General features: G+C 44.7%; 1 protein-coding gene across 1 annotated transcript in view; it reads right to left on the bottom strand.

Moving 5' to 3' along the window:
• Positions 1-15549, bottom strand: part of COL27A1 (collagen type XXVII alpha 1 chain) — a 244484-nt gene that overhangs the window by 114552 nt on the left and 114383 nt on the right. The window contains exons 14-16 of the mRNA XM_077836249.1: positions 12186-12230; positions 3962-4015; positions 3476-3520 (exon numbers count right to left, since the gene is read on the bottom strand). Of these exons, the coding sequence (XP_077692375.1) occupies positions 3476-3520; positions 3962-4015; positions 12186-12230 (144 nt within the window). The remainder of the gene's footprint in view (positions 1-3475; positions 3521-3961; positions 4016-12185; positions 12231-15549) is intronic.

The following is a 15549-nucleotide window of genomic DNA, read 5'->3' as shown; positions in this document are numbered from 1 at the left end:
ATTTGTATTAGTCAGGAAGTGATAGAGGTACTAAACACTGTCTGTTTGCAGAGGCAACATGCAGGAAAGGACAAATGCTGGCAACATCCCACAGATAGTGGTAGACAAACTCTCAGACAAGATAGATACAAAAGGGAAACATGGGTGCCAAGGAAGTGTCTTAGGTTTCTGGCCTTCAGAGCAAAGTAGAGGTTTGGATAAAGGAGACAGTGGAAGGTAGTGATGAAGTCAAGATCTGACAGACAGAAAAGGGATATTAAGGGATCAGAGAAAGGCCACGGGCCACAGAAAACCCATGTAAAACGCACATCAGAGGTGGAAACTAGTAATGAGATATCCAGGAGGTGAATGCAGAACAGACCCTTACTTTCAAGTCACGTCTCCCACTCCACTCTATGCATAGAGGCACCATGACCAAAATGGAGGGCAATCTGGGGACTGCACCCTCACTACGAAAGGAGTTTCATTACATCTAAGACTTCTATTAACAGATTCAATTGTACAGCATACATGGAGGAAGAAAGATGCTGAGGCACCTAGCAGTGGTTGGGACGGAACATAGTTTCACAGAAATGAAAGAGGAAGGAAGCAAAAGGGAAAAAGATGTCTTGCTGCTAAGGAAATAGACTGGAACTCGGGAACTGGGTTCAATTCCTGCCTTTGCCAGAGACTTCCTGGGTGATCTTGGGCACATCATTTCATCTCTCTGTGCCTCAGTTCCCCACATGTAAAATGATGATGATAATCCTTCCTTTGTCAGTCTTGTTTATTTAGACTCTTTGTAAGCACTTTGAGGGCAGGGACTGTCTCTTGCTGTGTGTGTATATACAGCGCTAGCACAACCAGGCCCAGTACCAGACAAGGTCTATATGTTCTACTAGAATACCAATAATAAAAAACATAATACAGCAAGATAGGAGAGGAGAGGAGACACCTGTTTCTTGCTCATGGTGCACAATATAAAAATAGACAGAGTGATCAATATGACCAAAAGATGCACTAAGATAAAGAAGCATGAGACCAAATGAATACAGCAGGTTACTGATCACTTAGAAAAGCTAAGTCTAGGTATTAGAAACAAGCCAACTGGCTGCATACCGATGCAAAAAAAAATCACAAAACCAAAAAGCTGAAAAACACAGGCCGAAAGAAAGACAAACTTTCCCAATCTTACTACTGAGCTGATATGTCTCGTTTTTATCTGTGCAAGTGAGTGCAGCATATTTTGAGATTTTGGCCTCTCGAGTAAAAGACTTTATAGTTAAAATATCAAAACTGACTGCGGTCACCTGTGTGAAAGAGAACTAGGCTGTCAAATTCGACATGGGTTTTATTTACTTGGCCCTGTGTTTCCCAGGGCTTTGGCTATGTGACTGCTGGAAAGGATGCCCCCAAGGCGTCTGGAAGCTTTCTCCCATTTGTGATATCATCGTTGATCTGATTTTCTGACAGTGCCCCAGGATACTGAAATGAAAAGTCAACTCATTAAGGATAGAGAAGGCTTGAGCTAGGTCATTTGTCATTCTTGGAGTGGGAAAGGGCCTTAATGAAATCCAGGCAGGAAGCGTGCCCAGTCAGAGGAGGATGCAACGGGAGAGGTGGTCAGAGAAAGGAGAGAAAACGCTGGGTTCTTCCAACCTTGCTGAGAAAGAAAGAGAGAGAGAGAGACCAAAAGCAGGATGCCTGGTAGCAATGAAGGAACAATAGGTAGGGGCCAGGGCACTAGACTGGGACACAGGAGATCCAGATCCAATCCCCTAGAACTTTCTGACTTCACAGGGGTGTTGTAAAGATAAATACATTAAGGACCGTGACGCACGTAGTGCGTTAAATAGACAGATCTGATAATCTTTGTAAAAAGGGGAGAATGATATTGCCTGTAAGGCCTAAAACACTGGCCAATCCGTAAGAGATTCAGCATCTTAAGGACAAGCCAATTCTTCAGGGAGAGCAGGCTGCATTGCCGGGAGAGTTCGTGGGCCCTTGGAGTTAGTGCTGGGTCAGGATTCCTGCTTATGGCGACCATGACTTACCCTTATAGGGAAGTCTCCCTTCTGCCCAAACATGCCTTGCCGCCAGTTGTGCCCCCCACTCTCCTAGAAGGGTGAGCTGGTATAGAGCAGAAGCTGACCCTGGGTACATGGGAGGGCGACAGCGACTTGCTAGCACAACGCAGGGCACGAGGGCATCTGGCTCCTTGACCTGGCTTCGTGCCGATCGACCACAGTTTAAAACCAGCAGCAAGTGAATGAATGCAACAGTGCCATTAAAGCACCCCCCGAAAATGGGAGGGGGACAATACAATTACTACCCCTTTGCTCTATCCTCCCAAGCAGTCAACGTCATAAGGCTAATTACCCTATTGCATTTCCCTCTTCTGAAGGAAGAAACAAACCCTACAACCAAGCATCTGCAGGAGGGTGTCGTTTATGGGAGTTAGACCTGTCTACACTCACACTTGCTCTGGTTTAACTCACGCTGCATTTTAAACGAATTTAGTTAAACCATTGCAACTCCCACCCCTTATTTCTACTTTAAAGTGGCTTGTATCAATTTAGTTTAAGTTGATTCTTCCTTATCAGCAAACTAACTTGATATAAACCAATCTTAACCTGAAATAAGAGCGGCTACATGAGGTTTTGCATCTCTTAACGTTGTTTTTAATCGAGGTTCCAGTAGGTACGTCTCATCCAGCTTCTGTGCTGATCTCTCAATCACCTTCCTCACGAGAAGAAAGAACATGGCCTGCATGTTTGTGTCATATTGTGAGACACCCTGAAACATGCCCTAATAAATGAAAGTGGCAACAATGCTGATAAAGCCCTACTTCTACCCTATCCAGTGATAAGATCTAAATGCATAACAACAAAACCACATTGTCATACAATGCATTATATATAACCCAAACACAATAGCATCATTGTAAAGACAGAGGAGCTGACCGGGATTAGCCTAGAAAACTCATCTGAAAGGGAAATATTACCCAATGGGGTTTTCTGCCCCACCCCCTTTTTTTTTTTTAAAGGAAGTGGTGCTGAAATGAGGTGAAGGCTCTCAGGGACGTAATTTTTCACTCCAGGGGCTTTCCATAGCATAGATTCTGGTCACCAGTAAGATTCATGCTGATCTCAAATCTACACCTTAACAGCTGTGTCTACACTTGTTACCAGAAAAACTAAAAGGGTAAGCTCATATACACTGTAGCAATGTTCCCACCCCATGTGATGCCATGGGAAGAGTTCTGTAGGCCAGGGGCAGGATGGACATTTTATTTAAAAAGAAAGGAAAATATAAATGGGAGTGTCAAGAAAGGAGAACAGATGATAAATGATGAAGAGGATGGGATTTCTGGTAGACAGCCAGAAAAGGAAGGAGAATGGGGCACATAATGTGATGCAGAATACGAAACAGAAGCTACAAGTGGGATTTCACATGCAGAATAAAACACAGTGCAATAAGGGAGTATTCAGATCACCTTATCACCTTTCAGTCCATGTTCTCCAGGGTTTCCCATCAGCCCCTGAAAAAAGAGGAAGCCCAAGTTGAGTTTGAGCACAGCTCCGGTATCTTGAAGACCTGAATCAGGTCTAAGTCACCGACAGGGCTAATGGGACCATAGACCAAAATGCATGGCATCCAGGGTTATCTGTCTGGGCCACAGGTCTCTCTCCTCATACAGCCTCTGAGGTGGATCATCGGATTTACTGCCAATTACCCTCCGCGGTCTGAAGTTGCACAGAAAAAATGCTCCTTGCATTCCCCAGTAATCCACACCTGGTGCAGACTGCCAGAGTGATGTTCTGTCTACCATCCTTCACTGGTCAGTGGACAAACATTACTGCCCAACCTTCTCCTCATAAAGACAACCACTTTCACCCAAACAATGAACTGAACAATCTTCAGACAGAGTCAGTCCTGGTTTGGACAGATAAGAGAACACAAGGCTTAGTTACTCCCTTACCTTTAGTCCCTTTGGTCCTGGATAGCCTATTGGTCCGAAAGCACCCATATCTCCCTGGTAAGAGAAACACAATAAATCAAATTTATTAGGTGTGTAGCTGATGAATCCTGATATATGGCATGAAAACTCTCCTGCCAGGGCCTCTAACCCTATTCTCCAGTTCATTGGGTTGAGTAACATATAGAGAGGATTTTCTTGCTGTTTGAAAACTTAAGAGCCACATTCTGTTCTCAAAGTTAATGGAAGTTTTGCCATTGACTTCAATGGAAGCAGGATCCTGTTAGTCAAGAGATTTATAATCAGTGTATAGGTAGCTTCTAAGTATAGAAATACCAAGTATATGTCTTGCAGAATAATTAAGTAAGAAGAGCAACTTCTACTCGCATCACATTTTTAATTCAGAACGAAGGACACCAAACACACTTTGTAAACGTAACTAACTGATATGGAAGTTCTCCTCAGGGATCACTTCATCCGCTACTGAAATGCGGCCAACTGTGTAGAGAATTGTTGCAGTTCAGCAATGCACAACACCAGAAGAACAAAGGAATGTTCCGGTCCTGCTCCCATAGAAGTTCATGTGTTTCAATGGGAATAAGGACAGGCCCTAAAATAAGAAATATAGACTATCTATAGAAATATATCCAGCTGAAATCTACTCAGTGAAATTAAGTAGGTGGAATACCACCTACCTTCCCAAACTCAATATGGGATTAACATCTAAGGAATATACACCAAGAAAGTTCTACACATATAGAATCTAAAATGTGTGCTGCTGAAGGTGTGGAGGAGGTAGGAGACTAACAAAGAAAGGAGAATAATATGAAGTTAGGAAAGCTATGTATTAAATTCAGCAGATTCTTGGATCTACATTCAAGTCTAAGGCTCAAATCTAGACCTGGTTGAAGCAGGTGCAACTCCAACGAAGCAGGTCTGAAATTTGACCCAATTACTTTTGTACCGTCTCCTGCAAAGCTTGCCACATAATCTGTTTCACAGTTTAAAAAGTACTTCCGTAGCAGAGCAGCACTGCTACGCTGAAGCAGTCAAAGGTAACAGGCCAATACCCTGCTGCATTTTTATTTCTCTTGTTTCTTTATTCTTAAATTGTTAGCCCCTGAGCTCTCTTAGCAGACTCCTATGCTGGGATTGTAAGAAGAGCCTAAGGAAGTTTGAAACTGAATGGGAGTTGGGTGCCTAACTTCATTAGATTCCTTTGAAAATCCTAGCCCCAGTTTATTGGATACCTAGTGAGATCTTGGCAAGGGTGGCCTGGCTCATTAGCTGCCTTTGTACAGCTCCCTTGCTACATTTTCAACCATTCACTGTGGTCGGTGCTTTAAACACCACTGAGGTTGTACCATGAGCCCTGGCGAATTGATAGATTTCCTTCCATCACTCTGTCCATGGGGATTAAAGAAGCGTTATAGATGGATCGACATCTGCAGTGAAAAGTCCTTTCCAGAAGAAATCCCAGAAGTTCTAAATGAGCTCCTGCTCCAAAAGTTCCTCAAATCCAGCAGTGGAGAGGAGAAAGGTGCAATTCATTCAAGAAGATTTCCACATCCAGGGCCATCTCCCACAGTGCATGAAGCATCATATTCCAATATGCGATACACATGGAGCTGACGTTCATGGGTATGAGCTACCCAGAGCAGAGGAGACAATGGCTGGCTCCTGTTAAGTTAGAAAGTGGTCCTCCGATTCCTGTCGCATCCAACATTTCAAACCTGAGCTCTCCTTGGGGATAGCAATCTATCTGAATCCCTAATGCTCCCTCAGAGGTTGAAACAATCTGTTCCTCTTTTAATTCAATAACATCTTTGTATTTGAATCCTGGATTGAGGTTTATTTACAAGTCTGTCTTTGGCATTGTTTTAAAAAGGAGTTTTCAAACTATTTGCATTTTGCAAACCATTTAAACTCCAGAGGAGAAATGGCTGGGTTAATTCAGAACTTTAATTTACACTAACATTCTGCTGAGGAGGCATTTTTTCAGTGCTAGTATAAAGGCACATTCCCAGGGCTGCTATTTTCTACCATATTATTACAAGCATTTATTTGGGACTTATTGGTATCATAATTGGGAAAGTTACAGGGTTTAAATTGAGACATAGCACCATGCGCCCATGGCTGCTGCCGCCTGCAGCTTCACAAGTCTGCTAAGAAACCAAAGTTTAATCACTGGGAATGGTTGGGCCTAGAGGTACATCTTACAGCTCATCTGAGATGCACCAGATTAATATTTAGTCAGATTTCTGGGTCAGAATTTCTCCCATTCTCTTTAGTTCTTGAACAGCGATGGATTTTCCTCTTCCATTATCTGTGGCACTAAACAATTACATGAGCCACATGAATGAGGTCGAAAGAACACACGCTTTAATTATACTTTGTCTGCTCTGTTGTCTAGTAAACATACCAGTTCATGTACTATTAACTGAATTTCACAGGTGCTCTCTGCAGAGGGCTGACTTAGAGCTAGAGCCATATGGCTAGCACTGCAATACTAACTCCAAAGGGATATTTTCCACCTCCAGTTCGGTCACTACAGACAAGTATTTGTGCATACAAAAGGAAGAGGTGAAAGCCCACCCAGACTCCATTTCTCTTTTTTCCTATGGAACCTCAGAGTTACAAACAACCTCCATATTCGAGGTGCTTGTAACTTTGAACAAAACGTTAGGGTTGTTCTTTCAAAAGTTTACAACTGAACAATGACTTCGTCCAGGTTTGAAACTTTACTATGTAGAAGTATGCTTTCCCTTTTTTTCGTAGCTTATGTTTAACACAGTCCAGTACTCTATTTGCTTTTCTTTTTTTCTTTTTTGTCGTCTCTGCTGCTGCCTGATTGTGTACTTCCAGCAGCAAATGAGGTGTGTGGTTGACTGGTCAGTTTTGTAACTCTGAGGTTCTGCTGTACTCTTCCCTTTCTCAGGAGGAAACAGCTACAACTTTGCTGGTTCCTTGGAAGATGCTGATGGCAACTTTTTCAGCACCGGTCAAAGCTGGTTTATTTTTGCTGGAGCTGCTCATCACCACAGAGATTTAGGAACAGTATTTTAGTCCTCAAGAGCTTGATGTTGTTTCTCTGGCTCAAGCGGAGCTTTATGGGGCTTTTAAAAAAGGATATTGAAACAATCACGGATCCAGCAAGGAAAGCAACATGCAAGGATGCTGGAGTTCTATCGACTCTGATTTCTGTCATCTGTGGAAGGGAGAGAGAAGGACTAGGAGATGGGGAAGGATAAAAAAAGGGTCAGGGAAAGGCATACTCCAACCGCCTGGAAATTCTGCTGTGGTGAGGACTCTTTACCCTTGTAGCACTAATGCGTCAGGCTAGAAAAGACGCTAGAGTTCATGTTATTAAAATAAAAAGCTTTCACAGGTCTGTATTCAAACAGGCTTCTGATTGCTCTCTCCCCCATGAAGGGAGCCAGTGATACAGTGCACCAAGCTCTCCTGTAATGTGTAAATAAACAGGGAAGCCTTTGCTGGAGGAATATTTCTATAACAGGAGGTCATGTGGCTGCAGACTCACTGTGAGTGCTGAGCTGAGGCTGTATTAAAACAGATCCCCTTTTCATACCTTCTAGCATAAAGGCTTCTTGTAGGAACGCATTTACTTAGCGCTCACCCACACGGTTAATTACGAAAGTAGGAGGCTCCAGTTACAACTAATTCTGCTCTTCAGCCTTCGAACAGCAAAGCAAAAAACCCCTGCAGGGAGCTCGGAAGCCACTGGAAAATGGGGCTGTGGCCCTCTGAGCATTCAGAACTGGGACAGGAGGAAACTACTGCATGGAGTTTGGCAGGGTGAAGTTATGTGGCCTTCAAGACACGCAGTGCATGAACCCAACAATTGAAGTCATCTTAAGGAAGCTGTCCTAGCCATGCCTAGTCAGATTGCTGATCCTGGTCTAGGAAAAGAGCCTCTTGCCACCAGCTGAGAAGAGAGAGGAGATGGGGGTAGAGAAGATCCACCATCTCCCCCTTTCTTACTCTGTGTGGCAGGGAGGATGGAGGGATGATAAGGAGACGGGGATGAGGTGGAGTGGAAGGAGGTTGGGGGGCCCCCTCCTAGGTCAGCCTTACTAAGGGTTTCCTATAACCCACCCACTCTCTGAACCAGCTGCTCCTGGAGGATTATTACAGACCGCTTGGAATCATGTCTAGCTCAAGCTCCCTTGCACAAAGTGGGCGAAGAAAGAACTCACTTCTCTCCTCATATTTTATATACAGAGCTGAAGCAACTCATCCTCTGCAAGTACTGTGACATCAAGAGAGCTCTCCTCTGCCTGCAGATGCATGCAAGAGAGAAGTTCTCCCCCAGAAAAACTCCCACCCTTTGGAGCCCCTGTTTCCCAGAACTGCCCCAATCCTGAATGGTAGCAGCCTCCTTGGATGCCAGGAGAACAATCCCTTACCATTGTCTAGTGTGAACGTGTTGATTTTTCCAATGGAAACTGCCTAGATTTGCCTTTGTGGAGTGGGTCGCTCTTTCTGGGGTTTTAGAAACCTAAAGTAGGAACTATGTGCTTTCAAAGCAAAGAAGTGACATGCATGGTTCAAATTCAGCTAAGTCACAGACCCTGTTGTATTAATTTAGATGGAACAAAGAGGCCCCAAAAATCAAACATAACCCGTAATCATAATGCCCCCACACATAATCAGACATATGTGTTAACATAACCCAGTCACTGTCCAATGCTAAATAGTGTTAAACAAGGTTCAGGGTTTAGAATACAGAGACCTCAGGCTGCGTGTACCATGCCAAACTCACCATTAAAAATCTTTATAACCTTTTATTAAAGATACAGAAAGAGAAGGAAAAGGAGCTAAAGCATTTGAAATGTATGTGATTAAATAAGGTTTTCTTTGTAACAGTATCCCTTGTTCTCTTCCCTTTTAGCTGGAGAGTTTTTAGACAGAAAAGCCCCCTTGTTTGACAATCTTTTAGATGGTATCAAAGATGGTAATAACTGTCCTTTTCGGGGAAAAAGTTTGTTGAAATGGGCTGGAGCTGTTGTTGTTGTTGAAGTCCAATCCTCTTTCCTCAGAGGACAAAACCAGACAGACAGACGCACAACGGGAGAGAAGAGAACAGCAAAGATTGAAAATTCACCTTCTGTCTCTGGTGTTGACTTTCACCTGCAACCTCACTGCTGGAAAAAACCCAGGACAAGCGTACAGTCTTATCAGCTACTCCGAGACCAGGCAAACTTGTCAGGCTGTTTAGGGCATTGCATTTAGCTGCCTTTCGGGCCACAGGCTCACAGCAGCGCAGAAAAATATGCAGTCTTGGCCAGCTGAGCCAGACCCTTATTAAACAGAAGAAAAAAAGGAGCCAGGAAAGAGAAGAAATAAGGTGAGGAAGGAAAAAGGACTCATGGGGTGTTGGTAGGGGAACAGGGACAAAGTCTCACATCCAAGGTGTTGGCTGGGATTTAGCAGGAGCTGGAGGAGGTGGCCGTGTCATTTGGCTGCCTCTCTATGGCCTGGTCTGGTCAAGACATCTTTCAGGATTAGGGTGAAGAAAGCCTAGGATCCCAGGAGATGGTAGCCATGAGGGTGAAGCTTGCTCCTTCCTGATCTCTCATCTTTCAGTCAGACAGCATCATGATAGCCAGCTTTTCTCTCTAAAGTCTCTTTTTGGGGACCCCAAAAGGGGAGGGATGGGTGGAATAGCCCATCTCGTCATTATTTTGTCCACCAACAAGCCTAATTTCTGACACACCAAATTTGTTTATTCGATTCTTGGTCTGACACTTTCTTATTTACCAGGCATTATCTTAACACAGTCCTTGAATTATATCAGTAGGCCTTTTTGTTTGGACTAATTCAGTCATTCCATCTCGCTTTTGCACCTTTTCCCATCAACATTTGTTGTCCTAGTTTATTGTGACATTCCATGAACTTTCACTTACTCCTCCCAACTGAGTTCACAATTAGGGCAAATTGGCAGGCCCAATTATTTCAACAACCCCTGCCAGAGGGAGCGCACGCTTTAAGGAGACCAGGTGCTAGTGAAGGGACAGTAACATGGCCAAGCCTAAACACAGCTCCTACTTACATAGGGATCGCAGCTTTGACCTGCTCCACTGCCAAGTTATCTTCATGTAAGTTTCCTGCACTCTCCAGGGCACAATGCAGGGCTATTTTGGCAGATGCACATGGTGAAGTGTGAGTGCTAGGAACCAGCTGTGTTTGAAATCCAGATTGGAAAGAAAGCCTCCTAGGGGGATTTTAGTTAGATCTAGTTATCAGCCACAATGCTGAACTCAAATCATCTCACATGTGGTTCCATTCCTATGCTGGGCCCTTCTTTAGACAATCTCCTGGTGGACTTGGACAGCCACAAGGTACTCCAGGACTGGCTGATTCAGGTCATTTCACATGGGCCTATGCTGTGGGATAGGTCTCCTTTTTTACCTGGAGTAGCTCCATGCAATCTGAAGAGAGCGCTTGGAGCATTTATGAGTGACGATCAAGGATATAGCTTTTGTGATTGCCTGAGAGCATCCAGATGGAGTCCATCAACCGAAGCTCTCGCTAAAGATGTTCGAAGAGCCAGGAGTGGTGAACAATTGGAGAAAACAGTTGTGAAGTCATCTTTGCTGTCCAGGCATTGCAGATATTTGTCATGGGAGGAGAAAATTCTTATGAAGAAACTGGTGCCCTTTAAAAACCATGAGCATAAAATGAGTCTCTGGAAAGGAGAAATGTCATCATTCAAGGTACTGGTCTTGAAGCAAATAACTCTTAGGAAGTGATGCCCCTCTCTTTGATTCACAACTGGACAGACTCTCCCCTCAGTTGCTTTAATGAAGTGCCAGTTTGTGGGAATACAGAGGAGGTGTGCGGTTCTAAAGGTCCTTCATACACCAGAAATTGTATCTTTTCAAAGAACAATTGGGAAGGGAGAGGAAGGAGTAGGGAAGAGAGAAGCAAACTGAAGGCTGCACCCTTAGCAACCCAAAGCCAGCATTTGAAAGAAATGCCTTTCTGCACTGGAAGCAAGGCCAATCAAGATGGCTCACAATAGGACCAGGATGAAGTCTATCATTTGTGCTGGCACGGACAGTAATGTCCTTTGGTTTCCCATAACTTCCAAAAAAACTTCCTCTCTTGTGGTTAACGGTACTGGCTGGACCTCAGGAGACCTGGGTTCAGTTCTTCTGTAACCCTATGCGAATCCTTGTACTGCAGTTCCCTATCTATAAAATGGGGATAATTACACTGTCTTTCTCCCATGCTCTGTCTGTCTGGTCTATTTAGATTGTAAGCTTTTTGGGACAAGGACTGTCCCTTACTGTGTGTTGTGCAGCGCCTAGCATAATGCAGCCCCAATCTCAGTTGAGCCATCTGCGTGCTACTGTCATACAATGAACGATTACCCCAAGGCATGAGGAGATATTTGTAACTGCTCATAATCTGCATGGCAGATTTCACAGCTAGCCATCAGCGAAGAGGAGACTGTTTCGAACAAATGTCATCTTAACAATAATAAAAAAGCTTGTCACTTCTTGTGTATTGAGGGAAATGGCTCCAAACAAAATCACAGCCCTAAAAAAGTAAAAGTAAGAGTGCCAATCCAAGATCAGAGAGAGCACGTAGGGCATATGCTCACTTCAGTGCACAAAGGTTTGTGGGTAAAATATCACCCTCTGTTAAACCAGCTCATGCCCTGCTGAAGTCAATGAGGGTGTAACAGAGGGCAGATTTGAGCTGTGTGTTTGTGAGAGGAGGGTAGTTACATTCCCTAATGTCAGGGTACTCCTTCATGCAATAATTTCACTGTCCAGGAACCAGGCATCCTTCCTTGATCAAACAATTTAGTTTCCTGACATTACTGGTTAGAGGGTCTGTTTTTAAGGAAGAAAACAGACTCTTACCAGGAATAAATGCATGATCCTATCTTTAAAGAAATAGACTGGTAAATGTCACCAAAAGGGGAAGTCACAGAGGACACGCAGGGCTAAATTCTCAAGGACTACCTTGTGCCTAAAAAAGTTATATACCTGAAATTATCACCTCCACTTCCTCATCCCACTTTGGCACCTCCCCCTAGAGTTTTAATCTTCCTCTCCCCCATAAAAAGAAGAGTCACATCCCCCTGAGTCTCCCTCACAAGAGGAGGAGGAAGAAGAAAAATGGTGTGTGATTGCAGTGCCCTGAAAGGGTTAAAGCCCTCAGAAGCCAAAGCTCCATTTGTTTTCGTACTTACAATGAGTCCATGAACTCCAGGAGGACCCAGGGCTCCCAATTCTCCCTAAAAGGAAAGAGACCAACACCGTTACAGACTCTTTTTAGACAAACAGAGGCTGAAAAGTGGCTCAGTGTTTCAAGGTCTTGAAGGAAAAGACCAGCCTCCCCCTTGCACCCGCCCCCCCATTCCAACAGCCTGAGCAATCTAGAGCTTCCATCTTCAGAAAGCATGTTAATGAAGGAGGGCAGGCCCTCAGACAGAAGGCTACTTGTTGTTCTCCTGCAGTCCCTGCAGTTATGCGCTGAGACTGGCTTCCCCTCCTAGGAGCAGGCAGGATAAAGGGAGCGTTTCACTGGGTGTTTGAGGGGGAGGGGCAGGAGAAGGGAGGACAGGGAAAGGGTGGCAGATGAGAAGGGAAAGGAAAACCGGGGAGGAAGGGAACTGGACAGAGAGGATGGGATGGAAGGGGGAGCAGCCAGGGAAAAGGAAGGAGGGAAGGGGAGTTAAAAGGGATGAGCAGAGCTTGGTGGGAAGGATATGGGAGCAGTTCCTTTAGCCCTAGGGCGTGCAGGCAGGGAGGTGAGTGGTTACAGGCCATGACGTCTAATAGGGTGTGAAGGCACGACTCGGGCTGGGAGATCTGGGTTCCATCCCCAGCTCTGCCACCAGCTTCCTGAGTGACATCAGGCAAGTCATGGCACCTCTGTGACTCAGTTTGCCCCTCTGTAAAATGGGAACAATCGTGCAATGAAATCGGTCACAAGAGACCACCTGGAAGAAAACAGGGTTGCAATCTGGGCACATTTTGGGGCTGTCTCCAGTGAGGAGGTTGCTACTAAGAAGCATGATCTCTTGTGCATGCAGGGCTAAGTAGTTGCTGCATGGGGGCCCGCAGACGAGAAGAGGAGTGGGACTGGGCACAGCATGTAGCACCTCCCATTGCACGTGGGGGTCAACACTGCTGACTACCGGAAAGGGCAGGACAGGGCTGCTCTAGAGACAGTCCAGTACTGGCAGCCTCTGCATGGAGGTGTCAGGGAAAGAGGGTGACTCCTTTCAACTCCTCTTCCCTCGCTTCATGCAGCTGCTGACCCCAATCTAGTCCACAGTGTTTTGTAACTCTTCATTTCCAGAAAGGAAATGGGCTTTACTTGCAGCAGCTTCTCCAAAGGGAGGCTGGCCTTGCACCCAGAGCATTTTAGCAGGAATCCTTTCAGGATTCTGCTATCGCTTCCGAGACACTCATTTGTAATAACACAGTGGAAAGCAGCACCCATTACTGGCGGGTGCTAGGGATGGTATTCTCTAGTAGATCCAGCCTATTCAGAGGGAGCAAGTAATCAGCAATAAAGTCAGATGCAAACGTTGTAAGGGATGCCGCCCTCCCTAGCACACCTCAGAGGCAGACACAGGCACACACAGAGGTGGTATTGTTATAGAAGATATGGTTGATAGTTTCAAATAGGCAATCGGCAGTATACTATGCATTTTGGTGTGACTGTGTCAAAACAACAGGATTCCCTATTCACCCTGTGCCCTCTACTGTTTATCATCCACTATGGATGCCCTGTATGCAGGTAACCTTGGAAAGAGCCAGCTACTCTTACTGGACTCTCAGTAACAGAGCCAACCATTTAGCAAAACAGAGATGCTGACTAGGTTTGTGGTTAAGGCACTGGGCTGGCGCTCAGGAGATATGGGCTCAATTCCCAGCTCCACCATGCAGTTGCCAGGGGACAGATTTTTAAAGGCATTTAGGCACCTAAAGCAGCAGACAGGCACTTCTGAAAAATCTCACTCAGCACTTAAGCAGATTAGGTGCCTAACTCCCATTGGAATCATGTAGCGCTCAAAAGCTTGTCTCTTTCACCAACAGAAGTCAGTCCAATGAAAGATATGACCTTCCCTGCCTTGGACCTTTAGGTGCATAAATACCTTTGAAAATCTGGCCCTCTGTAACTTTGGGCAAGACACTTAAACCCCCTGTGCCTCAGTTCTCCATCTGAAAATGGGGATAACACTTCAATTCTGCCACAAATATTTAGACTGTAAATCTTTAGGTCTTACTATGCACATGTACAGACTTTAGCACAATCCCTTTAGCCTCTAGCAGCTACTCTCATACAAAATAGTAATATATTCCTTCCACATTGCAATTTTTTATATAATCTGTTTTGGATCAGATACACCAACTCTAGATAGGTTATCAAAGAAAGTAGACAGAATTACCCAGGCTATGATGTGCATGCAGTGGAAGCCGTTTTTACATAGTTCCATATAGTAAAACTCCCTTTTACTGTAAAATTAAGAGAAAATCCTAAATGGTTTCCAATACAGTGCAAGGTGCCAATTACTTTTCTGCTTACTGTGAGCTTGTTTGGTGGAGAAAGTGAACTTTGTTGAAAGAAGGACCTACCTGCCTGCTTAAGTGTACTGATCTATTCTGAGGAAGGAAATGTGTTTATTTTACGGAAAATGGAGAAAAGGACTTTTTCACACACACACACACACACACACACACACACACACTAATCCCAACCAACCTAAAATTGGTTTTCATGGTAAATTCCTTTCCTGCATATTTTGGACATCTGTTAAAGCTTTGTTCTCTTGGGTGGGATTTCAAGATCATTGGAGCTTCTGGGATAAGGTCTCCTTTAAAAGTTCAGTAGTCGTAGCCCTTTTTTGCCTGGTTCAGTTACAAAATGAAAGATACTCGATATTATCCAGCCAGGGAATAGAAGTACGACCTCATTTTCTGGATTCCTGATGGGTTCTATGTCCCCTGCTGTAAGGGATGGGGGGGTTAATTTTTATTCTATGCTCCTTGTTACTGGTGTGACCGGTTGGATACCCGAGCTATATCACAGTGAGTATACCTCAGGAGAAGGGGCACTTTAGTGTCCAGGGACTGAGTGAGGCTGGAGCCAATTGTCAAAACATACCACAAGGTTTTCCTGCTTGGGAAGGAGAGGGGGTGGTGGGTTAGTCACGCATGCCAGCCTTTCCCTGCCCTACGAAAGGAAAGCAGAGGTTTCACTGGTGCCTTGGCTGCATCAACCTTTATCTTTTCTGGCTAGGTTATCCACAACAATAGCGTGACCACTAACAGTTCCCCAGATTTATTATCATCTCCTGCTTATGAGAGAGAGAGGTGCATAGCCTGGAAATCCGACTCCATGCTCTCCTGTGGTGCTTGACTCTAGCTCTGGGTCAGGAGATAGATGAGGCGAGCTAATCATTGTTTCCCATGTCCAGTTCCTATGATTTTACAACTCATTTAAATGGCCAGAGATCAGGGGAGTGGGGGATATGGAATGTGATGGCTTAACAGTTCTCAGGAAGCTGGCAGGAGGAGACTTGCGGTAGACTAGCTCCTTTC

This window comes from Eretmochelys imbricata, chromosome 16, assembly GCF_965152235.1.
Source record: "Eretmochelys imbricata isolate rEreImb1 chromosome 16, rEreImb1.hap1, whole genome shotgun sequence".
NCBI lineage: Eukaryota > Metazoa > Chordata > Testudines > Cheloniidae > Eretmochelys > Eretmochelys imbricata.
This window is presented reverse-complemented; position numbering and strand designations above follow the sequence as displayed.